Source organism: Mauremys mutica, chromosome 22 (genome assembly GCF_020497125.1).
Source record: "Mauremys mutica isolate MM-2020 ecotype Southern chromosome 22, ASM2049712v1, whole genome shotgun sequence".
NCBI lineage: Eukaryota > Metazoa > Chordata > Testudines > Geoemydidae > Mauremys > Mauremys mutica.
Window position 1 is genome coordinate 18,671,318 of NC_059093.1, and position 27,831 is coordinate 18,699,148.

Consider the following 27,831-nt stretch of genomic DNA (forward strand, 5'->3'; position numbering starts at 1 on the left):
TTTGAGTAGGGGGTTGGACTAGATGACCTCCTGAGGTCTCGTCCAATCCTAGTCTTCTACGATTCCATGATTCTATGATATGTCCATAGCCCTTTTTACCCTAAAGATCTTTACATGAGACATAAAATTGCAGGAAGTGGAAATAATAATTGAGGATTTTCTAAATCCTCCTGCTGTGGCTGAAGCACCTGTTAGCAGCAGTGGGAGGCCTTGTGTAGGCTGGTGTTTATATCACAGCATTTTCTTGTTGATGTGAAGAATTATTGACACTCACTCAAAGAGATGAATGGAGACCTTTTCTCTTGCAGAGGACCCAGAGGATAATTTGGGGCATCCCTTCATCTGAGCCCAAGGTGCTTCTCATGTGGGGGTTTACACAATTATGTCTGATGTGTCTATGAGGCGAAAAGGGTAGAAGTGAGGTGGTTCCTTCCATACGTAGATAATACACAGTTCTGTCTCTGTTTATTCAGTCCTTGATGGCGCAGTTGATAGATTTCCAATGTCTATCCAAGCCAAAGGTTGGACATGGGGCAGAGGGTCAGTGCGGATAAGACACAGGTAATTTTGGTGGCCTGAGACAAATAACTAGAGCAAATAGTGGAGATGATATCTGATCAAATTTTGTCTGCCATTTGTTATTCAGCTGCCTGATTTGGATTTCTTCCATCTCCAGCTACTTCATGATCAGATAGCAGCAGTAGCCCAGACTGTCTTTCCAACTGCACATTGCAAGAAGTTTGGGGCTTTTGCTTTCAGATGTGCAGTTCAGCACTGCAGTGTCCACGCCATTGCTATTGCCACACTGGCAGAATGTGCCCTACTTTGGGCTACAGTTGAAGACCACTCAGGATTTTCAGTTGATGCAGAACGTGGCTATTCACTTACCTGGGGCATACCTACTGTGAGCAGGTTCAACATGTGTGTGCTCTGTACTGGCTTCTGATTAGTGTCCAAGTGCTATTCTGGCACCCCTTCCTGCGAGGTCTCTGTCATCATTTTATCATCTGGCAGTTGAGATCAGATGAGAGGCTCAACTATACACTCCCTGAATGTGCTCCACCTGGGACAGTTCAGCAAGTTCTTACTGGAGGCTTTTGGCCTGAGTTTGCTGACCTCAGGGGCATGCTGCTTGGCATGTGGGTGCGGAAGGTATTGAGGAGATAGTGCTTGGTCTTTAGTTTTGTGGCCTTTGAGTCTTTTACTGTTTGATGTTGTGTTGATTTGAATAGTCCTGCATTTATTCTTAAACTATGGGTTTTATTTGTACCTTCAACATGGGATGGGTTCGTTATATCAATCTATCTGACTAAGGAAACAGGCTTTCTCTGACACACTGAGGTGAGAAAGAACAGAAGGCAGTGCCATACAGTAGAGGGGCTGACTGATGACTGCCACGAGTCAGACTGAGCTGCAAAATGCTGTGCTAGTCAACTCAGCTATTTATAGCCCTTCATGGATTTTGCAGAGCAGATCGTGTGTGTTTTTCTTCAGATAAATCCACGGAGTCACATGAAATTTGTGACAGGTTTACACCGTTATTTCAAGATTCATAGCTGTAGGTTCCCATTGAGAGGGAACTGTCCATATCTTTCCAGCAAACTAAACACTCTTCCTGGAATATTTATGGTGGCTGAATAAGTTTATTTCCCAAAGATAAATATAACACTATCAGCAACAGCTGTCTCTCATTTTTATTTGTTTTATGTTTGACTATAAGTCCAATGATCTAAATACGTCAAAAGCAGACAACTGACTACATGTTTTAGTAAACAGGTTATTTTATTTAACAGTTAAATAATGCTCCACACTGCCACCTTCTGCAAATATGCAGAAAGGAAGCCAGCAGCACGTAAAGTAGCAAGTTGTACGTAGATGATCATTTACAATAAAATAAATCGCTGGCGTGTGCTAGGGGTATACTCATTCTTCCAATGTGAACAGTGGACTCCAGCTGAGCAACTGTTCTGCAGAGATTCCTCTCCCCTTGCAAAATGAATTCTCTGTGGCGGGGTTTCACCACATCTAGAGAGTTAAAGCCGTGAACTGTTCACCTTTCTCTAGCAGGGATGGCTGTTACAAAGCATTGCAGCGGGACTGTTAATGTTCTGGCTCCAGTCAGAAGGTTTAATCCAGGAGGGAGTCAGTGGAGTTAGCACATCTCTTGAGAAATCTGACTTTATCCACTTAATGGCAGGGTGCGTTTCTTTTTAAGTATTTTAAAGTGATGCATCCTTGATAATGATTCACAAGGGTTCCTTTCACCTCTGAAAGCAACCAGTGCAATCTGAAGCTAAGGAATCTCCATTATTAATTCTCCCAAATCTCTTTCTATCTCGCTTTTAGTAATGGAAATATTTCATTTGCCAGCACAAGCTTTCTTTACATGCTGCCATGCAACATCACTATTCCTTCTATTTATATTTGCTATCCACAGAGCTGGTGACAGCATTATTGGTATTCAGAATCAATATTAATGCCAGTGGCATCAAATATCATTATAAATCCTTGGAGATATGAATATTGGTGTTTATTCAGCTGAAATTTAAATTTTAAGGTAGAATTCTTAAGATTTAGAGCAACAGGTTCTCTTTGAAAGTAACTAAGTTTTTCTCATCTATTTCACAGTAGAGCAAAAGGGAAAATAATTACTATAAACCTGATGCTTTTGGAGCTCACTAGGTGTTTTCCATAACCTGAATATAAGATCTGTAATTTTTCTTCCACATGATGCATATAATCTTCCTTCCCCTTTTTTGTTTGAGAAAGGACACTTTCCCGCATTCTGGTGGGACATTGGGTAATAAGGCAGAATAGTTTAAGAAGTAATTGTGCCTAGAGTTTTACCTTTCTTGCCCAAAATCAAGGACTGTCTGTCATGCTTCTTTCATGACCAATAATACTTTAGCATTATGTAGAATCACTGTATTTTGTGTGTTTGCAGACTCTGTGTGGAACCAGCTGTATGTAGTAGCAGCTTTATAGCAGAGACTTAGGCCTGGTCTACATTTAAAATGTAGATTGACAGAGCTATGGCACTTGGGTGTGAAAAAATCCATACTCCTGCATGCCATAGCTATGCCAACTTAATCCCTAGTGTAGATACAGGTTGGTTAACAGAAGAATGCTTCCATCAACCAAACTACCATCTCCTGGGGAGGTGGAGTTCCTTTCTATCTCTGTGGTCTGCATCTCACTCTGGGGTTACAGCAGCATAGTGATGGCACCATAGCTATATCACCTGAAGCATAGACATGGCCTCAAATACAACATAGAATATCAGGGTTGGAAGGGACCTCAGGAGGTCATCTAGTCCAACCCCCTGCTCAAAGCAGGACCAATCCCCAAATAGATTTTTGCCCTAAATCCATAAATGGCCCCCTCAAGGATTGAACTCATAACTCAGGGTTTAGCAGGCCAATGCTCAAACCACTGAGCTATCTCTCCTCCGCCCTATGATTCCTTATGGGCTGCTGAAGACATTTGAAATCTCTGCCGAGAGATTACGAGCCATTTATCATAACACAGTTCTTAATCTGCATTTTCATGACAGTCACTAGATGTTGCACAGAAGCTCATTACCCGTAGGACATATTGCAGTTATCTTAGGTTAGAATCTTGACCTCAGGGTGTCATTTGTTTCAGAGCAAACAGTTATATTAACATGGCTGTTATTATTGTTTTAGGTGTTTGTAATGTCGTAGTTTGGGGTCTGTCTTCCTGTTAATTGAAGCTTTCTACACTCAAATTACTCTTCTCAAGTTATTCTAGCCGAAGTGAGAGTGGGCATACTGCACAGTAACACTGAAGTTGCTGTGTCCACACTGGCATTGCAGTTACTCATGTGGCACTAAGACTTCTGGAGGCATATCCTGGTGTTCTTAGCACAGCAGTAAACTTGGCTGTTCCATTAATTCTTTCCCAGTGAATTGTGGGAGAACTTGTCTGTCCTTTCTGGGCACACAAGGGAAATTGTGGGAAGGTACTGGAGGAGCAGTGGCACTCGATTGCCGGAAGCCTGCATCCACACTGCAGAGTGGTCATGTTGGCAGTTAACTTTTGCTCACCCAAGTTTTAGCCTCCTCTTGATCCTGCCAGCTAGAGTGAAGGGTTTTTGTGGGTGAATGGGACTTGAGTTAGGGGCAACATGTGAGTTTTAACTCAAGTTAAAGTTAATCTAAATCTGCTGTGCTGTAGTTTGAACCCATTGCCTCTTGTCCTGCCCTCTGTGGCAAGAGAGAACATTTTTCTCCATCTTTCTTATGGCAGCCTTTCAAGTATTTGAAGACAGCTGTCATATCCCCCCTTAATCTCCTCTTTTCCAAACTAAATATACCCAGTTCCTTTAGTCTCTGCTCGTATGGTTTACATTCCATCCCTTTGATCATCCTTATTGCTCACCTCTGGATACTTTCCAGTTTCTCCACCTCCTTTCTATACAGTGGTGACCAAAATTGGACACACTACTCCAGCTGAAGCCTAACCAGCACCGAGTAGAGCAGGACTATCACCTCTCAGGACTTGCATGCTATACCTCTGTTAATGAAATCTAAAATTGCATTTGCTTCTTTTGCAACTCATGTTTTAATACACCACAATTCCCAGATCCTTCTCAGCAGTGCTGCTGCCCAGCCAGTTATCTGCCATTCTGTATTTGTGCATTTGGTTTTTCTTCCCTAAATGTAGCACTTTACATTCATTTTGCTGAATTTCATTTAGTTGTCTATAACCCAGTTCTCTAATTTATCAAGATCCCTTTGAATTTTAGCTCTATCCTCCAATGTGTTGGCAACTTTGTGTCCTCTGCAAATTTGGTCAGTGTGATCTCTATTCCTACATCCAGGTCAATAATAAAGATGTTACACAACAACAGACCCAGAAAAGATCGATGTGAAACCCCACTTGAGATCTCCCTCCAATCTGACATTCCATTAACAGTTACTCTTTGTTTGCAGTTGTTTAATCAATTATGTATCCACTTAATGGTAGTTCCACTGAGCCCACATTTCTTTGGCTTACTTCTCAGAATGTCATGTGGGACTGTGTCAAAAGCCATGCTGAAGTCCAGACATTCCTCCTAACCACCAAACCAGTTACCCTGTCAAAGAAGGAAATCAAGCTGATTTGGCATGATTTGTTCTTGGTAAATCCATGATGGCTGCTAGTGATTACCCCTTCATCTTCCAGGTACTTGCAAATTGAATGTTTTATACATTGTTCTAGTAGCTTCCCAGGTATCAAGGTGTGGCTGACTGGTCTATAGTTCCCCAGCTCCTCCCTTTTCACATATTTAAAGAGGGGCACTACGTTAAAGATGAGCACTATGTTAGCCCTTTTCCAGTCTTCACCCCTCTGTTCCATGAGTTTGCAAATATTATTGCCAGTGGCTCTGAGATTTCTTTAGTACCCTTCAGCTAATTCCTTCAGTTCCCTGGGGTGAATAGCATGAGGCCCTGATGCTTTGAATTATTTCAAATTGGTCAGAAGATCTTTGCATCCCTTCCCCTTTGCTAGTTGTCTGGTCAAATGTTACTTTTTGTAAGAAGACTGAAGCAAAGTAGGCATTGAGCAGCTCTGCCTTTCTATCATCTTCCATTCCCAGCTCACCTTCTCCATTGAGCAGTGGACCAACACTGTCCTTGACCTTTCTTTTTTGTTTGACATATTTACACAACCCCTTCTTGTTGTCTCTCACATGTCTTGTCAGCTGTAACACATTCCTTTCCTTGGCTTTCCTGATTTTCTCCCTGCATGCTCGTGCTATTCACATGTATACTTCCTTGGTGACATGCCCATCCCTCCTTTTCCTGTATGTGTGGTTTTTAGATAGCTAAATGACTCCCTGTGGCTCTTCTTATCTTTCTTGTATGTCGGAATAGCTTGATGTTGAGTCCCTAGTATTACATCTTTTAGGAACTGCCAGCCCCCTTCGACTCATTTTCTTCCTAATTGGTCTTTCCCTGGGGCCTTGCCTGCTTTTTCTGAGTTGGTTGAAATTGACCTTTCTGAAGTCCAGTGTCCTTGTTTTGCTGTCCTCATGTCTTCCTTTCCTTAGGATCTTGAATTCTATCAGATCATGATCACTTCCTCCCAAGTTCCAGACCCCCTTCACATTCACAACTAATTCATCCCTGCTGGTCAAAACCAGATGCAAAATGAATCACCCTGAAGTTGTTTCCTCAACAATCTGAATCAGAAAGTTGTCCCCTACACACGCTAAGAATTTACAGGACATATTATGTTTTGCAGCAGTAGTCTTCCAACTGATATCAGGGAAGCTTTTTTTGCCTCGGTCTTCACAGACAAGGTCAGCTCCCAGACTGCTGTACTGGGCAGCACAGTATGGGGAGGAGGTGAGCAGCCCTCAGTGGTGAAAGAACAGGTTAAGAACTATTTAGAAAAGCTGGACATGCACAAGTCTGGATACAATGCATCCAAGGGTGCCGAGGGATTTGGCTGATGTGATTGCAGAGCCATTGGCCATTATCTTTGAAAACTCATGGCGATTGTGGGAGGTCCTGGACAATTGGAAAAAGACAAATATAGGCCCATCTTTAAAAAAGGGAAGAAGGAGAATCTGGCGAACTACAGACCTCACCTCTGTCCTCGGAAAAATCATGGAGCAGGTCCTCAAGGAATCCAATTTTGAAGCACTTGGAGGAGAGGAAGGTGATCAGGAACAGTCAACATGGATTCACCAAGAGCAAGTCATGCCTGATCAAGCTGATTGCATTGTATGATGAGATAAGTGGCTCTGTGGATATTGGGAAAGCAACCGACGTGATACACCTTGACTTTAGCAAAGCTTTTGATATGGTCTCCCACAGTATTCTTGCCAGCACATTAAAAAAGTATGGCTTGGATGAATGAACTATAAGGTGGCTAGAAATCTGGCTAGATCGTCAGGCTCAACGGGTAGTGATCAACAGCTCAGTGTGTAGTTGGCAGCTGGTATCAAGCGGAGTGCCCCAGGACTGACCCCTGGGGCTGGTTTTGTTCAACATCTTCATTAATGATCTGGATGATGGGATAGATTGCATCCTCAGGAAGTTCGCGGATGACAGTAAGCTGGTGGGAGAAGTAGATACACTGGAGGGTAGGGATAGGGTCCAGAGTAACCTAGACAAATTTGAGGATTGGGCCAAAAGAAATATGATGAGGTTCAGCAAGGACAAGGGCAGAGTCCTGCACTTAGAACAGAAGAATCCCATGCACTGCTACAGGCTGGGGACTGACTGGCTAAGCAGCAGTTCTGCAGAAAAGGACCTGGGGCTTACAGTGGATGAGAAGCTAGATATGAGTCAATGGTGTGCCCTTGTTGCCAAGAAGGCTAACGGCACATTGGGCTGCATTAGTAGTAGCATTGCCAGCAGATCGAGGGAAGTGATTATTCCCCTCTATTCGGCACTGATGAGGCCACATCTGGAGTATTACATCCAGTTTTGGGCCCCCCACTACAGAAAGGATGTGGATAAATTGGAGAGAGTCCAGCAGAGGGCAATGAAAATTATTAGGAGGCTGGAGTACATGACTTATGAGGAGAGGCTGAGGGAACTGGTCTTATTTAATCTACAGAAGAGTGAGGGAGGTTCCAAAAAGGATGGAGCTAGGCTGTTCCCAGATGACAGAACAAGGAGCAATGATCTCAAGTTGCAGTGGGGGAGGTCTAGGTTGGATATTAGGAAACACTGTTTCACTAGAAGGGTGATGAAGCACTGGAATGGGTTACCTAGGGAGGTGGTGAAATCTCCATCCTTAGAGGTTTAGTAGGACCTTTAAACTTGTGATCCTCAAACAGCTTCCCTTGTGCTCCAATTTACACTGAGTTTCCAGAAGATAATCACAGTTCTCATCATTGCTGGTGATATTTGACGCTTTCATAAAGTCAGAAAATCAGGAAGCCCCCTTGAAGAAAATGTTTAGTTCATGATTAATCTGGGTTTGAAAGAATCTTTGTAATTAAAAAAAATGTTTTGCACCAGGAACTCCTGTTCTCCTTCTCCTCCGCGTTCCCCCAGGGCTGCAGCCAGCAGCAAAGAATGGAAGAGTTCTTTCTGCCACTCAGCAGTGACTTCTCTGGGATAGGGTGTGAAAAAAATCTTCTCTAGTCCTCTTGTCCATGAGGTGGGTAGGAGGGAGATCCGAAGCACAGTCTCAATTGTGTGTGTGTGCACAAGTATATATGAATGTGAGTGTGTGCATGTAGGGATGTAACCCTTCTGCCAGGGGTGTCAGCAGCAGCAAGGACTGGATCAGTATCTAGAGGCTCCTCTTGACATTAAAAAACAATCAGCTCAAGCCCCATCCTGAAATCTGGGAAAACTAACCACTATCCTGGGGTGCCTCTAAGAGGCAATACTTGCCCACTGACAAGCACCGAGTCTGTGTGGAACAAAATAAATCTATTATTAAGAGGGAAAGGGAACTCCACAGTGATTCAAAAGTGTGCAAACCATAAGTAAACACCTGCCCCACAATAGCTTAGGCAGTGTCCATGGTCTCAGTGTGTAAAAGTCCAACAGATGAACGTCCCTTTAACATGCCACTCCCTTTCCCTTTGCTGCACTATTCTCATGGCTGGTTGTCTGAACTCAGCCAGGTCACAGACTTCGGGGTGCATTCATGTGGGTTCACCTCCCATTCCTGAAGAGGGCAGGGTTGCTGCCACAGCTCACCATGGCTGTCACCGTTGTCTCTGCCACTTCTTGCTGCAGCTGCCTTTGTTGCTCCTCACTGCTGTCTCTGCCACTACTCACTGCTGCTGCTTGCTGCCACTTCTGCTTCTAGATATGCTGCCAGCACTGAGCCCAGTTCTCAGTGATTTCAGCAGGCAGTGGGGAACCTCACTGCTGTTGCATCCTCTGCATTGTCTTACATTCAACACTGTCCCCACACAAGGTCTAAAGTTCAGCCCCCTAGACCTTGCTCAGCAGTGATTACAGCTCTCGTGAACCCTGAGTAGGAATAAGGACTTTAAAGTGAATCTGACCAGCTTTGCCTTTAAATACTGAAGGCAGTGGGATAAATAGTATCTAGGATTCTTTAAACACAGTCCATAGCAGTAGACAGGAACACTTGTTCCTTGTCCCCCAGTGGCCCCAAACAGCCAAAATTGAACATTTTGGCAAAGCAGGTCTGTCTGCTGAGCACCTAGCAGAGTAGGTGTGTCTGTGCAAATACAGTCTTTTCCGTCAGTTCATCAACAGATGGCCGGGGAGAGCTCACTCATACCCTGGCTTATAGAGGAAAGGCTGTATCTTGTTTGGAAAATTCCATATATTGACAACAGAGGCGGGAGAAGCACTTTTCCAGGGGGCTGCAGGGGATTTTGCTCTACAACCTCATTAATATGCTGAAAATAAAGCACAGAGATTCTGACACAAACTGCTGAGCAGCCATTGCAATGCAAAAGGCAGAGGCTGTTTGAGCAGCCAGTCTGAGATCATGCCTCTTCCAGCCAGGTCTAGACTCATGAACAAAATGTGACATTCCGGAAAAGGAGAGAGGTCAGGACACTTATCTGATGAACTAAACAGGATTTTACTGCAAGAAGAATTGCAGAGTTCTCACAACTGATTTTGGTTGTATTCCTCAGCTCTATCCCAGGAGCATTTTCAGGGGGTCAGCAGCAGTAGAAACTTAGGTACTCTCCTTGACCAGGCTTCTCCACTTCCTGAAAATTCCTTAGGGATCTCATTGCATTCTATGCTCCTTCAAAGCTGGGATCTCTTGTTGCTGACCCTATAGAGGGAAGTTTCCCAGTTACCTTGAAGGTCCTAGTAATCTGGAACATATTTCTGCACTGCCAGGCCTGTCCCCAAATTCACAGGTAGACACGGACAACCTTTGACATTTTCCTATCATCTTACCCCAACGCCTGTTGCCCAGAGTCTGCCTGTCTGTCTACATTCATATATTGCATCCTCCATCATGGTATCTGAGCACCTGATGGCTGGTTCTGAAGCCCTGAAGCAGGCGCTCCAATGAAACAGCTTTTCCAAAGGGTTAAACTTGTGTTCTTCACCTATAGTTTTACCTTTGCATCTAAAAACAAACTGCATCAGAACTCAATTAAACAGGACGTCAAACATTTTTCTTGGCTCATAGAATCATAGAATATCAGGGTTGGAAGGGACCTCATCTAGTCCAACCCCCTGCTCAAAGCAGGACCAATTCCCAACTAAATCATCCCAGCCAGGGCTTTGTCAAGCCTGACCTTAAAAACCTCTAAGGAAGGAGATTCCACCACCTCCCTAGATAACCCATTCCAGTGTTTCACCACCCTTCTAGTGAAAATGTTTTTCCTAATATCCAACCTAGACCTCCCCCACTACAACTTGAGACCATTACTCCTTGTTCTGTCATCTGCTACCATTGAGAACAAACTAGATCCATCCTCTTTGGAACCCCCTTTCAGGTAGTTGAAAGCAGCTCAAATCCCCCCTCATTCTTCCTCAGCCTCTCCTCATAAGTCATGTGCTCCAGCCCCCTAATCATTTTTTTTTGCCCTCCACTGGACTCTTTCCAGTTTTTCCACATCCTTCTTGTAGTGTGGGGCCCAAAACTGGACAAAGTACTCCAGATGAGGCCTCACCAATGTCGAATAGAGGGGAATGATCACGTCCCTTGATCTGCTGGTAATGCCTCTACTTATACAGCCCAAAATGCCGTTAGCCTTCTTGGCAACAAGGGCACACTGTCGACTCATATCCAGTTTCTCATCCACTGTACCCCTAGGTCCTTTTCTGCAGAACTGCTGCCTAGCCATTCTGTCCCTAGTCTGTATCAGTGCATGGGATTCTTCCATCCTAAGTGCAGGACTCTGCACTTGTCCTTGTTGAACCTCATCAGATTTCTTTTGGCCCAATCCTCTAATTTGTCTAGGTCCCTCTGTATCCTGTCCCTACCCTCCAGTGTATCTATAATTCCTCCCAATTTATTTTTCATCTGCAAACTTGCTGAGGGTACAGTGCACGCTATCCTCCAGATCATTAATGAAGATATTGAATAAAACCAGCCCCAGGACCCACCCTTGGGGCATTCCGCTTGATACCAGCTGCCAACTAGACATAGAGCCATTGATCACTACCTGTTAAGCCTGATGATCTAGTCATCTTTCTATCCACCTTATAGTCCATTCATCCAGCCCATACTTCTTTAACTTGCCAGCAAGAATACTGTATCAAAAGCTTTGCTAAAGTCAAGAAATAACACGTCCACTGCTTTCCCCTAATCCACAAAGCCACTTATCTCGTCAAAGAAGGCAACTAGGTTAGTCAGGCATGACTTGCCCTTGGTAAATCCATGCTGACTGTTCCTGATCACTTTCCTCTCCTCTAAGTGCTTTGATTCCTTGAGGAATTGATTCCTTGAGGTCCTGCTCCATGATTTTTCTAGGGACTGAGGTGAGGCTGACTGGCCTGTAGTTCCCTGGATCCTCCTTCTTCCCTTTTTTTAAAGATGGGCACTACATTAGCCTTTTTCCAGTCATCCGGGACCTCTCACAATCACCATGAGTTTCCAAAGATAATGACCAATGGCTCTGCAATCACATCCACCAACTTCTTTAGCACCCGCGGATGCAGCACAGCCGGCCCCAGGGACTTTTGCTTGTCCAGCTTTTCTAAATAGTCCTGAACCACTTCCTTCTCCACAGAGGGCTAGTCACCTCCTCCCCATGCTGTGCTGCCCAGTGCAGCAGTTTAGGAGCTGACCTTGTTTGTGAAGACAAAGGCAAAAAAATCATTGAGTAAATTCGCTTTTTCCACGTCCTCTGTCACTAGGTTGCCTCCTTTATTCAGTAAGGGGCCCACAGTTTCCTTGGCCACCTTCTTATTGCTAACATATCTGAAGAAACCCTTCTTGTTACTCTTAACATTTCTTGCTAGCTGCAACTCCAAGTGTGATTTGGCCTTCCTGATTTCAGTCCTGCATGCCTGAGCAATATTTTTATACTCCTCCCTGGTCATTTGTCCAATCTTCCACTTCTTGTAAGCTTCTTTTTTGTGTTTAAGATCAGCTGGGATTTCACTGTTAAGCCAAGCTGGTCGCCTGCCATATTTACTATTTGTTCTACACATCGGGATGTTTTTTTCCTGCAACCTCAATAAGGTTTCTTTAAAATACAGCCAGCTCTCCTGGACTCCTTTCCCCCTCATGTTATTCTCCCAGGGGATCCTGCCCATCAGTTCCCTGAGGGAGTCAAAGTCTGTTTTTCTGAAGTCCAGGGTCCGTATTCTGCTGCTCTCCTTTCATCCTTCTGTCAGGATCATGAACTCGACCATCTCATGGTCACTGCCTCCGAGGTTCCCATCCACTTTTGCTTCCCCTACTAATTCTTCCCGGTTTGTGAGCAGCAGGTCTATAAGAGCTCTGTCCCTAGTTGGTTCCTCCAGCACTTGCACCAGGAAATTGTCCCCTACACTTTCCAAAAACTTCCTGGATTGTCTGTGCACCATATTGCTCTCCCACCAGATTAAATCCCAGGGTGATTAAAGTCTCCCATGAGAACCAGGGCTTGCAATCTAGTAACTTCTGCTAGTTGCCGGAAGAAAGCCTCGTCCACCTCATCCCCCTGGTCTGCTGGTCTATAGCAGACTCCCACCACGACACCACTCTTGTTGCTCACACTTCTAAACTTAATCCAGGACTCTCAGGTTTTTCTGCAGTTTCATATTGGAGCTCTGAGCAGTCATACTGGTCTCTTACATACAATGCAACTCCCCCACCTTTTCTGCCCTGCCTGTCCTTCCTGAACTGTTTATTTCCATCCATGACAGTGCTCCAGTCATGTGAGTTATCCCACCAAGTCTCTGTTATTCCAATCACATCATAGTTCCTTGACTGTGCCAGGACTTCCAGTTCTCCCTGATTGTTTCCCAGGCTTCTTGCATTTGTGTATAGGCACTTAAGATAACTCGCTGATTGTCCCACTTTCTCAGTCTGAGACAGGAGTCCTCCCCTCTTGCACTCTCCTGCTTGTGCTTCCTCCCGGTATCCCATTTCCTCAGGGCTTTGGTCTCCTTCCCCCGGTGAACCTAGTTTAAAGCTCTCCTCACTAGGTTAGCCAGCCTGCTTGTGAAGATTCTCTTCCCTCTCTTCGTTACATGGAGCCCATCTCTGCCTAGCACTCCTCCTTCTTGGAACACCATTCCATGGTCAAAGAATCCAAAGCCTTCTCTCCGACACCACCCGTGTAGCCATTTGTTGACTTCCACAATTCAATGATCTCTACCCAGGCTTTTCCCCTGCACAGGGAGGATGGACGAGAACACCACTTGTACCTGAAACTCCTTTATCTTTCTTCCCAGAGCCACGTAGTCTGCAGTGATCCACTCAAGATCATTCTTGGCAGTATCATTGGTGCCCACATGGAGATGTAGGAAGGGGGGCTTGATCAATCTCGGCAGACACTCCGTCACATCCTGAATTCTAGCTCCAGGCAAGGAGCACACTTCTCGACTTTCCCAATCTGGACGGCAGATGGATGATTCCGTCCCCCTTAGGATGGAGTCCCCGACCACCACCACCCATCTCCTCCTCTTGGGAGTGGTGGTTGTGGAACCCCCATCCCTAGGACAATGCATCCCATGCCTTCTGGTCGATGGAGTCTCCTTCTGATCCCTTCCCTCAGATGACTCTTCCAAACCATTCTCCACCATAGTACCTGTGCAGAGAGCCTGAAAATGGTTTCTTATCTCTATCTGCAGTGAGGGTACGTGGGTTCTCCTCATTCTTCTTCTGGCGGTCACATGCTGCCAATTTTCTTCCCCGTTCTGCACTGCCCTCTCTGATTCTTCAGCATGCTGTGCCTGGAGTACCAAATGCTGACTTCTATTCAGAAAGTCTTCATTTTCTCTGATGCAACACAGGGTTGATACTTGGGTCTCTAGTCCTTTAACCTTCTCTTCAAATATGGAGACCAGCTTGCACTTCATACAGACGAAGTCACTTCTATCCTCTGGGAGAAAGACAAACATGGCACATCCAGTGCAGGTCACAACAGCTGATCACTCACTATCCATATTGTCTTCCTTCTAAGAGTCTCTTCAGAAGTTGTATTTACTTCTCACAGAAGACGGAAAGGCAAATGACTCTGTGGGAACTCCTCCCAGGCAAACTTCCTCTCTTGGCCTCTCCTCTGTTTGCCGTTCACTTGGTTCGGAACTGGCTGCTTTTTTATAAGGCAATAAAGAACTGATTTGATTTTCAAAATAGTTTTGTCCTTCCGATATAAAAAGCCAATGCCCGCCTTATGTCTAGAACACCGGAAGGAAAATGTCCTAGCTTGTGTGAAAATGGGATACCACTTTTGGAAGGAAGGCTGGATGAGGCCATAACTGAACTTTGTCCTTATAGAATACTGTGTATGGGGGTTCGGATGTCAAGGCCTTGAGCTCAGACACTCTCCTGGCTGAGTTTATAGCTACCAGGAATGCCACCTTCCATTAGAGGTAGAGGAGCGAGCAAGTTGCTAAGGGCGCAAAGGTGGGCCCCGTCAGCCTGAAGAGCACCAGGTTAAGATCTCATGTTGGTACTGGGTGGTGAAATTGAGGGTATAACTTGTCTAGTCTCTTGAGAAAGCGGCCCACCATCAGGCTAGCAAAGACTGATCAGCTGTCAGCCCCAGAATGGAATGCTGAGATCTCTGCCAGGTGAACCTTTACGGACGACACCGCCAGAGCTAACTGCTTCAAGTGCAACAGGTAGTCCAGAATGTAGGGTATTGATGCCTGCATTGGAGACATGCCCTTCTGTACTGCCCAAATCGAAAATCTCTTCCATTTGGCTAAGTAAGTAGCTCTAATGAATGGCTTCCAGCTGCCAAGGAGGGCCTCTCTGACAGGCTCCGAGCATGCCAACTCCATGGGGTTTAGTCATGAAGCTTCCATGCCATGAGGTGGAGAGGTTCGAGGTTGGGATGCTGGAGGCAGCCGTGATCCTGAGTGATTCAGTCCGGCACCAATGGCAGGGCAATCGGAGTGGCTACTGACAGTTCCAGGAGCATTGTATACCAATGTTGGTGGGCCCAAGCTGGCATTATCAGAATGACTGATGTTCTGTCCCTTCTGACCTTGAGCAGGACCTTGTGGCTGAGCGGGAAGGGCAGGAATGCATAAAACAGATGGTTCCCCCAGGGGAGGAGAAACACATCCGTGATTGAGCCTGGGCTGTGATTTTGGAAGGAACAAAACTGCTGACACTTCCTGTTGAGTCTCATCACGAATAGGTCAATCTGGGGAATTTCCCACCACCGGAAGATGGACAGGGACCATTTGTACCTCAAACTCCTTTATCTTTCTTCCCAGAGCCACATAGTCTGCAGTGATCCACTCAAGGTCATTCTTGGCAGTATCATTGGTGCCCACGTGGAGAAGCAGGAAGGGGTAGCGATCTGAGGGCTTGATGAGTCTCGGCAGTCTCTCCGTCACACTGTGAATCCTAGCTCCTGGCAAGCAGCAGACCTCTCGGTTTTCTCGGTTGGGGCGGCAGATAGATGAATCAGTCCCCCTGAGGAGGGAGTCCCCAACCACCACCACCCTCCTCCTTAGTCCCCCTGAGGTGGTCGTAGAACCCCCATCCCTAGGACAGTGCATCTCATGCCTTCCAATCGGTGGAGTCTCCTTCTGCTCCCTACCCTCAGATGTATCATCTAGTCCACTCTCCGCATTAGTACCTGTGGAGAGAACATGAAAACAGTTGCTCATCTGTATCTCCATTGCTGGTACATGGACGCTCCTCTTTCTTCTTCTGGAGGTCACATGCTGCCAAATTTCTTCACCGTCCCTCAGTCCCCTCTGCGCAGCCTGCTCCGATTCTTCAGAACGTTGTGCCCGTAGAAGCATATCCTGACGTCTGTCCAGGAAATCTTCATTTCCCATATGCAATGCAGGATCAATACTTGTTTCTCCAGCCCTCAAACCTTCTCTTCCGATATGGAGACCAGCTTGCTCTTTGTACAGACAAAGTAGCTTCTGTCCTGTGGCACAACCTGTGCAGGTTACAACAGCTGAACGCTCACCTTCCATAATTTCTTCCTTTTAAGAGCTTCCTCAGCTGTTGGAGCAACTCACAGAAGCCCGCGAGATGAAAGCCTCAGTGGGCTCTCCCCAGGCAAACTCCCTCTTTTAGCCTCTGCTGTTCGCCACTCAGCTGGTTTATAATAGTCAGGCCCACTCAAGGCCCACCTGGATCAAAGCTCTCCCAATTCACACTTTTCAAACAAACAATCAAGCATACGGTCAAACTGACAAGCTGTCCCCTGCAACAGATACTCACCAACACAGCCCCCCTAATGCAGCACTTAGTGTACCTCCTCTTGGACAGATCCCAGGCAAACTCCCTCTGTTAGCCTCCGCTGTTCGCCGCTCCACTGAATTGCTTTGGAGCCTACAGGAACCAGTCTGTGCCTCACTGGTATTTCTGACTCCTAGGTATGCCCTTTTCTTTTTTTGGAACCTGCCAAGATCTGGGTATTTTGCTGTTGCTCTCTTTTTTTCCTTAGGAATTTAGTTCTTTACTGTCTTCCTCTTCACTATTTCTGAACATCCCTAACAGAGCACTGACTGTGTGCATTGCCTCTGCCCTTTGCCTATAGATCTACAAGACACCGAACACTGTTATTTTTTTCAATTGATCTGACTCATTCTGGAAACCCTGCATAGGACCCTACAGAAGGGAGTATTGTGCCCCTCCATATGCAGATAGTCACTTTGGGTCAGGCAAATAACAGTCATAAGAACAGCCATATTGGGTCAGACCAATGGTCCAGCTAGCCCAGGATCCTGTCTTCCAACAGTGGCCAAAGTCAGATGCTTCAGAGAGAATGAACAGAACAGGGCAATTATTGAGTGATCCATCCCCTGTTGTCTACTCCCAGCTTCTGGCAAACAGAGGCTAGGGACACAGAGCATAGTGTTGCATCCCTGCCCCTCCTGGCTAACAGCCATTGATGGACCTATCTAGCTCTTGAACTTATCTAGCTCTTTTATGAACCCTGTTATAGTTTTGGCCTTCACAACATCCCCTGGCAATGAGTTCCACAGATTGACTGCATTGTGTGAAGAAGCACTTCCTAGTGTTTGTTTTAAACCTGCTGCCTATTAATTTCATTGGGTGACGCCTAGTTCTTGTGTTATGTGAAGGAGTAACTAATACTTCCTTATTTACCTTCTGCACATGATCTTATAGAACTCTGTCATATTCCCCCCTTAGTCGTCTCTTTTCCAAGCTGAAAAGTCCCAGTCTTTTTAATCTCTCCTCATATGGAAGCTGTTCCATACCCCTAATCATTTTATTGCCATTCTCTGTACCTTTTTCCACTTCCAGTATATCTTTTGAGATGGGGCAACCACATCTGCACACAGTATTCAAGATGTGGGTGTACTATGGATTTATATAGAGAACATAAGTATGGCCATATTGGGTCAGACCAATGGTTCATCTAGCCCAGTATCCTGTCTTCTGATAGTGGCCAGTGCCAGGTGCTTCAGAGGGAATGAACAGAACAGGCAATCATCAAGTGATTCATGCCCCTAGAGGCATTATGATATTTTCTGTCTTATTATCTATCCCTTTCTTAATGGTTCCTAACATTCTATTAGCTTTTTTGATTGCTGCTGCACATTGAGTGGATGTTTTCAGAAAATTATTCACGACTCCAAGATCTCTTTCCTGAGTGGTATTAGTTAATTTAGACCCCATCTTTTTGTATGTACAGTTGAGATTATGTTTTCCAATATTCATTACTTTGAATTTGGCAGATGAAATTCAATTTGATACTTTGTTGCCAAATCACCCAGTTCTGTGAGATCTTCAGTCTGCTCTGGACTTAATTATCTGGAGTAATTTTGTATCGTCTGCAAATTTTGCCACATCACTATTTACTCCTTTTTCCAGATCATCTATTTACTGTCCACAAGCTTGGAGGCTTTCCCTCCATGGTTTTTCATAGAATATCAGGGTTGGAAGGGACCTCAGGAGGTCATCTAGTCCAACCCCCTGCTCAAAGCAGGACCAATTCCCAACTAAATCATCCCAGCCAGGGCTTTGTCAAGCCTGACCTTAAAAACCTCTAAGGAGGAGATTCCGCCACCTCCCTAGGTAACCCATTTCAGTGCTTCTCCACTCTCTGAGTGAAAAAGTTTTTCCTAATATCCAACCTAAACCTCCCCCACTGCAACTTGAGACCATTACTCCTTGTTCTGTCATCTTCTACCACTGAGAACAGTCTAGATCCATCCTCTTTGGAGCCCCCTTTCAGGTAGTTGAAAGCAGCTACCAAATCCCCCCTCAATCTTCTCTTCTGCAGACTAAACAATCCCAGTTCCCTCAGCCTCTCCTCATAAATCATGTGCTCCAGCCCCCTAATCATTTTTGTTGCCCTCCACTGGACTCTTTCCAATTTTTCCACAATTTTTTTTGTTCAGTATCAAAAAATAACTAAGTGTCTGCTCTCTGCCAACCCAATTTCCCTTCCTTGAGGATTATTTATTCACATCATAATGCTGAATTAGTGACATCACAGTCAGTGCATGGCAACAGACTGTGATACTGCAGTGGCATCAGCACAAGGGGCCACAACTGGCTCCACCCCAGGGCTGCTCTTGTTAACAGGACGACTTCCTCTCAATATTTCCCTCACTTGCAGTTAGGCTCATAGTTATTTGCATCCCACACAGGGCTGGCTCTAGGCATCAGCAAAGGAAGCAGGTGCCTGGGGCGGCCAATAGAAATGGGGGGCACTCCACTGGTTATTGAGGCGGCACGTCCAGGTCTTCGGCAGCAATTAGGCAGCGGATCCTTCAGTCTCTCTCTTCATCTTCGGCGGCACTTCAGTGGCAGCTCAATCATTTTGTTTGTTTTTTTCCTTCGCCGCTTGGGGCGGCAAAAAAGCTGGAGCTGGACCTGATCCCACAGGCAGAATGGTTATCTAGAAAGCAAAGAATGTCGTCTCTATATGTCTATTATATCATGATATGTAAAAAAGGTAGAAAGATTTTTCAGTTTGCATAAAGCAGTAAATCTCCTAGATTTAGCATTGTTTAGGGTTATTTTTTAATACTATAAATGGATATGTTTGGAAAGGTTTTGAATCAGAAGACAGCAGATGGGAATGAAACTGACTTAGTCATTCAATGTTTGACTAATTGGTGACCCTGTACTCTTCTGTCCTCCTGACAGATTTTCAAATATACTGTTGCAAGATGTACTGTGAGTAATGTTAGTCCCAGGCTGATATGCCACAAGATAAATGGGGCCTACCTGTGGGGAGAATGTGCATGAAGCTATAGAAATATTTTTAAAAGTACAGTAGAGTTGGTTGATGCAATGGCTCCATATTTGTTTACTCATACAATACAGCAAGAGTTTGTACTGAGCACACTGGCAATTGGCAATGAACAATAACAACGCTTGTACGCCTACTTTTGACTAATATTTCAGGCCTGAGCTGATCACAAGCTTGAAATATTTCAGAACAGTTCCCCTCTCACCGAGTTTCCTTTGGCAACATGACCACCCCCTGAATAGTGAGTGTTTTCATAGTGTGTCTTGGAGTCAGGACTTTGGATTTGTGCAATTAGCACAACTATGCCACTTCAAACAACAACAAAACGCAGCCATCTTAGAGTGTCAGTACTGAACTGTTTTGAGTCTGAGTAATTCTAACGGCAGAAGCTCATTTGTAGGGGCCACATAGGAAAATGACTCAGTAGACTGAGCTCATTGGCAGGACCAGTGCAGGACTGATGGAGGGGTGCTGCTTCATGCCCTGAAGGCAGCGTTCACTCGGGAGCAGGCAGTGTCTCATCTTTTGACTGACTTGTCCTTTTTTTTTTTTTTTTTGGTTAATCAAGCTGAACTTTCTCCCATCAACAGGTTCTAGATGTGAATCAATCCCATGATGCAACATGTCTCCCCAGCACCAGCTCTGACAATGATGGCCACACAGAGTGTGCCCCCTCCCCCTTACCAAGACAGCCAGCAGGTGAGTGTGCTGCAGAGCTCACATCCAACACCACCCTTCAAACATGCAGCAGCAGTGAGACTTGGCCAGGGGCTTTCCATGGATTTCCACTTACAGCCTTTGTAGAAGAGTTTGGAGTGTTACAGAAAAACAGCAGGGGACTTAGCATCAAAGAAAAAATTCCTTATGAATTGGTATTGCTGCCAAGTGCAAAGCAAAATTGATTCTGGCAAGAAATGGAAGGATCTCACATTGTTATCTAGAACCAAATGCAGATGAAGTTGCAATGCATTACTGGATTTTGTTCTGTGCCATACTCTAACCAAATATATCCCCAAATGCCAAATCTCCTAGGCCGCATATTATCAAAGGTATTTAGGTGCCCAAAAATACACGTTGGCACCTTCTGGAAGGTTCAGACACATCTGAATAAGTTTGTAGCTTGACTCCCATTGACTCTAATGGGAGCTATGGGACTAACCTATTCATGTGACTTTGTAAACCCCACTAGACAACTAGCTTCATCTTGAGGCATCTTTGGAAATCTGGCCAGGCCTAACTTTAGACTCCCCAGTTTGAATATGCCACCCTGGAATCTTTTGTGCCAGAGTCCAGAACACAGGTTTGGGAGACAGTCAAAGGTATTTAGACTCCTAAGTTCCTAAATCCCTTTTGAAAATGCCATTTAAGCACCTAAATCAGTTAGATGTTGGGATGACACTGAGCACAGGAACATCTAAATCACTTTACAAATCTGAGCCTTACACACTTTCAAAAGTTTTGCCAGTCGCGTCATCTGATATTTTTCCCAAGAGGTAAGAGGTGTAAAGAGGGTATACAGAGAATGGCTGGTTTCACAATGTGCTTGATCTGAAAGAACTCACTCCAAGATAGCGTGAAACTTCACCCCTACACTGGGTGGAAGTGCTGTGACTTTGTGACTGTTGGTCCTATCTCTTGGTGCCTTTTAAAAATTGTTACTTTTGCATCTAATCTGTTTGAGAAAGGAAGGGTGAGTAGTGAATAGTCATCATATGACCTTTTTAATTCGGCCTGGATTCCAAAGTGGAGTTTCTTTACCAGACACTAGGATAAGCAGGAAAAGTGCTCAGCTCTCTGTAGCTGGCATATACAGTACTTGGGAGAAAAGGGCTGGGGGAGAGGAGCTGGAGGCCTGCCAGCTGAAAGGAGACACTGCTGTGTTGCTGAGTTAATTCTCTCTTTGAAGAACTATAAAAGATACAAGCTTAGGCCTGGTCTACACTGGGTGGGGGCGTCGATCTAAGTTATGTAACTTCAACTACGTGAATAACGTAGCTGAAGTCGACGTACTTAGATCTATTTGTTAGGTAAAAAAGCAAGTCCTTACTCACCTCTCCAGCACCCGAGCTCGTGCGGAGTTGGTATGGGGCTCACAAATCTGTCAGAGACCAGACAACACTTCGTTGATCAACGGGCTCACACTATCCTTAGCTTAAAAGCCTTCGGAGTAAGTGTGGCAAGTTTATTAGGGGTGAGCATCAATATTTATACACAGAAGTAAACAAAGTGATTAACAGATCATAATGGTCATGCATAATCAATCAAGATTCTACAGGATAAAACAGGTTAAAATGTAGATTTAAAAAGACAAAAGGGGAGATGGCTACTTAAGGGGAGGGGGGGGTGTCATGAGTAGTTCGCAGGTCAGAGCTTTGATTAAAAGTTTCAGACAGAGACATCAAGTCTGGATTAAGTTTAAGCTCATCAAAAGTTCAGACTCAACATATTCACCACGGTGTCTTCACTGCAGTGAGTCAACTGCTGATGCTCCCCCGTCGACTCTGCCAGCGCCTCTCCCGGTGGTGAAGTACAGGAGTTGATGAGAGAGCACTCAGGGTTGATTTATCGCGTCTAGACTAGACATGATAAATTGACCGCCACTGGATAGATCGCTGCCAACCGATCCAGTGGGTAGTATAGACATACCCTATGAAAAGACAGCTGTGGTGTCTCAGCAACTCTGACACATACCTGCATCACACCATGTCAATCCCATTGAAGTCCTCAGACAGCTAAAACAAGTGCTTTTCTGTAGATAGGTCTAATGCAAAGCTGGCTAAGGGATCAGCCTGTATTTCAGAAGGCAGGACCAGTACGGCAAATGTACTGGAGTTGGGTGAATACTACAAAACATGTGCTGGCATTTGCACTCTGATTTCAAGGTGAATTTTCTTTGGCGCTGCTCAAGCCTCTTCTATAGTCTCTTTCCAGGGACTTTTGAGCAATGTCATATTCACTGGCAGAAAGCTAAAGTAAAGCTGAAAGCTCAACTGCTCACACCAGACTGGAGTATTTTTATTAATATGCAATGGGGCAGCAGAGATGTAGAGTTCCCAAAGCCCCTCCCCAGTTAAACTAGCCAAACAAGGACCTGAACAAACCCTTAACCCCTGGGCAGCACATTCACAGGCAGTTACTTTGTGCCAGCATGACAACAGAAAAATGAATGGGCCACTCTGCGCTCATCTAGTAAACATTACAATAGCCTGATGTTCCTAGGAACCACATCTCAAGGAGTGCCTGGGGGGCACACAAAAGGAAGAGTTTGATTTTTGCAACCCCCCTAATCCTGTTTATCTGCTCTTTCTCCCTGAGGTGCTACTTCAAGCCCTGCTGTTGATTCCATCAGTTACACTCACCCCAAAAGGCACAGGAGACAAAAGCATGTGGCTTATGTGCCCAATATCAAACAACGAACACAATTCAGATTTTGCATCAAAAGCTGGCAGCAAATTCTTCATTATAAAGCCACAAAGTTCGCTTTAAAAAAACAACCCTACAACATGAATTGAATAAATGTGGAGAATGACTAAGTGTGAGGAAACTGTGATCCACTCAGAGGGAAAATAATTTATATGCTGTGAGTTATTTGCTCATCCCCACTGTTAATGAACTTAGACTGTCTAGTTCAAGCCAGGAACAGAACACCAAACAAATTGCATTCTGATATTTACCAATCAGGAGCTAGATTAAGTAGACCACACAATGCTAAAACGTTAGTATTTGACTATGAGACCCATTGGACCAAGAGCTTGCTAGGAGGAAATGTATATATAAGGAAATCTCAAGGCTTCTTTATTTTGATGGACCCTGGGTGCAGCAGGTGGCAAACAAGTCTAGGGGTACTATGGCAAGATGGAAGTGGGTCCAGAAATTCTTCTTTTGTAACATGGGGTCATAGTATGGAAAAAGTTGAGAACGGCTAGATTCAATGCACTGAAGCCACTAAAAGGTGGAGCTGAGTGAAATATTCATATCAAAACTAAAAATGAGTTTGTGGCATTTCTATGAAAATAGAACTTGGCAGTGGAAGATGAACACACTGGGCATGCAGTGAATTGAGTGTGGCAGTCGGCATGAAGTGAGAAATAAGCACAGTATTGTCACCACTCTTTGGATGCCCATACAAATGCTGAGCTGGTTTCACAGTGTGTTTTCTAGTTGCAAACTGGATTGGTTGGGACAAGTCATATAGTTTGTCATATTCTATTATTTCTGTTTCCCTGATTTAGCTGCTTTCCAGAGGCCTTGCTGACTGTTTCTCAGAGTGCGGAGTAAAGGTGTACTTAGGAAGATGGCCAGGAAGATGGTTCTTTTACTGTCACACTAATAATTAGACAGCTTGGAGTCAGAGCTGGTGGAGGTGGAAGGGTTCAAATCTGGACCCCTGGCAAGGTTCCTCCTGAGGTTCACCTTCAGAGTTAAGGCTGGGCAACGGTTGGGTTCAAGTTTGATGGCACTGGGTTCATGCCATCCCTGACATCCAGGGACTTATCTGAACTGGCTCTGGAAAACTGGCCTGGATTTTATGCACCAAACCAAAAAACAACTCCTTCTCCTCTCTGCCCCAAGACCCCAATATTTTGCAGAAAAGCAACTTTTCAAGGAGGTGAAAATGCACGGAATGAAATGGTAAAGGCTTTTCCATTCAGTTCTGCACACTTCTGCCCTCACCCCACATCATATGCATAGCACAACTTGTAGGTTAACAAGCTAGAAATATGAACCCTTTAACTAAATAGAAGCTAGGGGAAGAAACCATAAGAAAATGTAAACAATGTTTTGATTTATTTAAAATTTTTTGGCAACCTATCTCAGGGAAAAAATACTTCCTGTATAATGTGGCTCTAAGGGTTAGAACAAATCTCTGTCCAAATGCAAATAAGGATTTAGTTGTTATAAAGAATGTCTGTCAAAGCACCCAAAAGTCTTGGACATGGAGTTTTGTGACATTATTTAGATTCAATTGCTGCAAAATACCAGGGGTGCTTCACAGTCTGTGCTGGGCTCTTTGGGCCAACACACCTAACTTTTCTAAAAGCAGCTGCATTCGTGGCTCCATTATTACAGTGACTAAAAAGGCAGCATTTCTATCCATGGTGGAGCTAGGTTGGGCACAGAGCTTTGTGTTCAAAGCTGAATCAGGAGATTCAAATCTGATACTGCAGCAATCTCAACAGCTGTTCTAGTAGGTTTTTTAGCCCAGTTTTGACAGGTGCCTCATGACATCAGCTTTCCTGAGATACTGTCTGCTTGCAACTAGATACAGAGAACAGGCCCCTTTGTGCACTGGAGCTAACCTGGAACCCGCCTGCACAGAGAAGGTTCTGTTGAAGAGCCTTGAATTGGAAGCCAGGGCCTCCTCCCTAAAAATTACAGGGGTTTGGAGGTGAGGGTTGGGTTCTGACCCATCAGTATTTATATGTTTTACTCTTTAACTTGTCTAATCCACTCTGTGATGTGGCTGGGAATAAGTCATATAAAAAATACTGTGACCGTCTAAACAGATGAGAACCATAGAGGCAGTTCAGTTCCTGGAAAACTGGTAGGTTTCTTTTTGTTTATCAACAAAGGTGTCATTCTTGTTGTCTCAGGGTTGATTGCAAGGCACAACAGTGAGTGCACACAAGAGGGGTGTGTATTCCAACCACCAGCGTGTTGCGTACTACTCTTAGTGCTACCTTAACATGCACTAGCGAACTTTTAGTGCATGCCAGCTAGGTCTACATGGCCAGCTAACATGCAACACTGTGTGGTTTAGAATTCACACTCTCTAGTCCATATCAACACTCTTGTAGACAAGCCTGCTATCTCTCTCATCAGTTGCAGTGTGAGTGGAGCTCATCCAGATAATGTATTCAGTGAATTTAGAGCTAGTTTTCAAACAATTCCAGAATACTTGTCTCTCTCACCATCAGAAGTTGGTCCAATAAGAGACAGTACCTCACCCACCTTATCGCTCTCTCATTCCATTTTCAGTTATTTGCCCATTTTTATTCTCTGAAGTTTGTTCGTAGTCACCTTAGTTTTTTCTCATGTAAGTTAACTCCGTCTCTCACAGGCTCTGGTCACTCTGGGGAAGCTGAACACCTTTACTGCGTTTAATGCAATAAGTGTTTTGTCCTTTTTGGAAAAGAAAGTAATCACTTGGCTTGCTGTGCTCTTTATTTCATCTCCCACTTTGATCTGTTCTGTTCCCCTCCCCCATCTCGCTCCTTTGCATGTTCCCTGCTCCCTGCACTTGTACATCTAGTTCCCCTGGTTTCCAGGATTCTCACTGTGGCAGTTCCCATTATTGTTCCCAAGTGATGGCTCCTCGTCGTGGTAGTTCCGGTCCTTGGCGATGCTTTATGTTTCTCCTCCCATTCTTGTGTAGCGATGGCCTCTAGGCGAGGCAACTTGGCTTGTTCCTGCTCCTTGTTTCCTAGCTGCTTCTTCAGGCTTCCAGGCTTTTACAATTCATTGGAAACAAAGAGGATCCTGCACTATGTGACCTCCCAGCGTTTTGCAGGTCACCAACAGTGATACACGGAACACAGTTTGGGAACTAGTTCTGCTTGGCCAGCACAGCAGAATGTGTGGGGCTGAGTGGGCAGCAATCTGCTGCAGGTATAGGCAAATAGAAAATCATTGTCCTCCTGGAGCAAGAGAGGAGCACAAAGTGTCCAGGACTACTCCTGGGGTGGTGCAGTTTACGCCCCAGTCCTTGCTCAGGCCTTTGGGAGTTCACAGCAGGAGCTGAGCTTCTTTGAGAATCTGGCCCTTAGTGGTTAGTGTGGGGCTGAAAATAAGGAGTTCTGGGTTCTGTGCCTAGCCCTGCTAGTGACTAACCCTGTGACCTTAAGCACATCCCTGTGAAGCTGTTTCCCCTCCTGCAAACTGGGAGGCGGAGATCCCTCATTTGTGGCTAGAGGACGGGTGACTGTCTGCCTGCCCATACTGATCAGTACAGAGGGATGGGGCAGCAGATAGTCCCACAGGGGATGAAGACAGCAGAGAGCTGCTGCATTTTGCTGCCCAGCTTCTGGCTGCCTCTTCCAAACAAGCCCATCCGTCAGTGACCTTCCATGAACTCTTTTGCACAGACAAATACAACATATAAAGTAAGCAAAGGCATGAGCTCTCAGGCTCTGCGGTATGCTTAGGACATAAACAGAATGCTTCCCTTTCCATTAGTTCAGTTTTAAACTGGAGGGGCCCATTTCCTCAGAGTCTAACAGCTTATGATTAAATGTTCACTGGGTCTGAGTTGCTGGAATTCCTCCATAATGGCTGTAGTCAGCAGCTGGGAGATGTTTAGGGCCGAAGAGATTAGTAGGTAGCTGCATCAGACACCCAAACATTGCAAAAGAATGTAGATTGGAGGTGGGGTGTGGGGGTTAGTTAAGTGTGAAGAGCCTTATTTAATTCACATTATACTGTGGATTAACAAATCACAGCTGCTGAAAGGGACTTTCACGGCTAGTCCGGATGCCAAACGCTCTTGTGTCCCAGGAGAAATCAATCGCTGCTTCAAACATGCATTTCTCTGTTGGCCCGTGTGTGCCAAGCTGTACTGCACCATTTCAGCCACCGAGCTGGAGGCTCCAACCGCACATTTATGGTAATATCTGCGTTCAGTGGGGAGCACTTCAAGTTATTCCGAAATGTGATGCCCAGTAAGAACTTGATTTGCCTTGGTCTGAAAACATCTGAGTTTCTACCGTAAATGACCCGCTTAGTTGGTACAAGAATAGGAATGTCCCTTTTGCCTCTTTGCTAAGAACCAGTTTGTTCATTTCAAGCATGCTTTGAGAGTTTGGTTCATTCCTCGGATGGCTCCCGCTACAGCTAGAGCAGCTGATATAAATGAATAGGTATCCTTGGGATACTTGGAGACAACTCATGAGTTTTACAGATGAGAAACACCTGCACTGTATACTGTGACCCAGAGAACACTTACGTCTGTGTGGGGGGATGCACATGTGTGTGCATTAACATATCTGTTTGTGCACACGCATGATACAGATACGAGTGTGTGCATACAGGTTTGTGTGTGTGTATGTGCATGTGTGTGTGAGAATTGTCCTAGGTGTCATCAGTGTTGTCAGATGTTTGGCTGCGTGTGTGTTCTCCCGTGTGTTCTACCATGTGCTGTCCCAGCTCTGCGCAGACAGCTGGCACAGCAGACCTCAAGCAAACCACCCAATAAATTTACAGACTTGGCTCATAGAAAAGGCACTGGGTCAGGTTTATTGCTGATGAAGCACATTGCTAATGCCCCAGCTCAATGGTTACAGGTACACTAACACATGTATGCTTGTGACAATGGACCGGCTCAGATAGTGGTGGGACTTTTCACTATCAAACAAAGACACTCCCTCTGAGATACACCTTTATACACCAATACAAGCAAGTTACATATTACCCTTGAAATATCAGGGTGCAACCCTCTGACATATTAGGGTGCCATGGTCCACCCATTGCCTTGCACCTGTAGGTTTGATCAAAACATCTCTATTCATCATGCTGTTATCCTGACCTTATCCTTAAGAAGGGTCAGA

The 27,831-nt window shown here is 45.0% G+C and overlaps 1 protein-coding gene across 5 annotated transcripts in view; it reads left to right on the forward strand.

Annotated features, from left to right (window-relative positions):
- PKNOX2 (PBX/knotted 1 homeobox 2) overlaps positions 1-27,831 on the forward strand; it is a 651,385-nt gene that overhangs the window by 306,459 nt on the left and 317,095 nt on the right. For 3 of the 5 annotated variants that reach the window (XM_044997252.1, XM_044997249.1, XM_044997251.1), the window contains one exon: positions 19,879-19,987. The exons of 1 other annotated variant lie outside the window; for it this stretch is intronic. In XM_044997252.1, the coding sequence (XP_044853187.1) occupies positions 19,901-19,987 (87 nt within the window). In that variant the 5' untranslated portion in view covers positions 19,879-19,900. Of the gene's footprint in view, positions 1-18,877; positions 18,989-19,878; positions 19,988-27,831 lie in introns of those variants that run through there. One more of the 5 variants, XM_044997253.1, reaches the window with a different exon arrangement.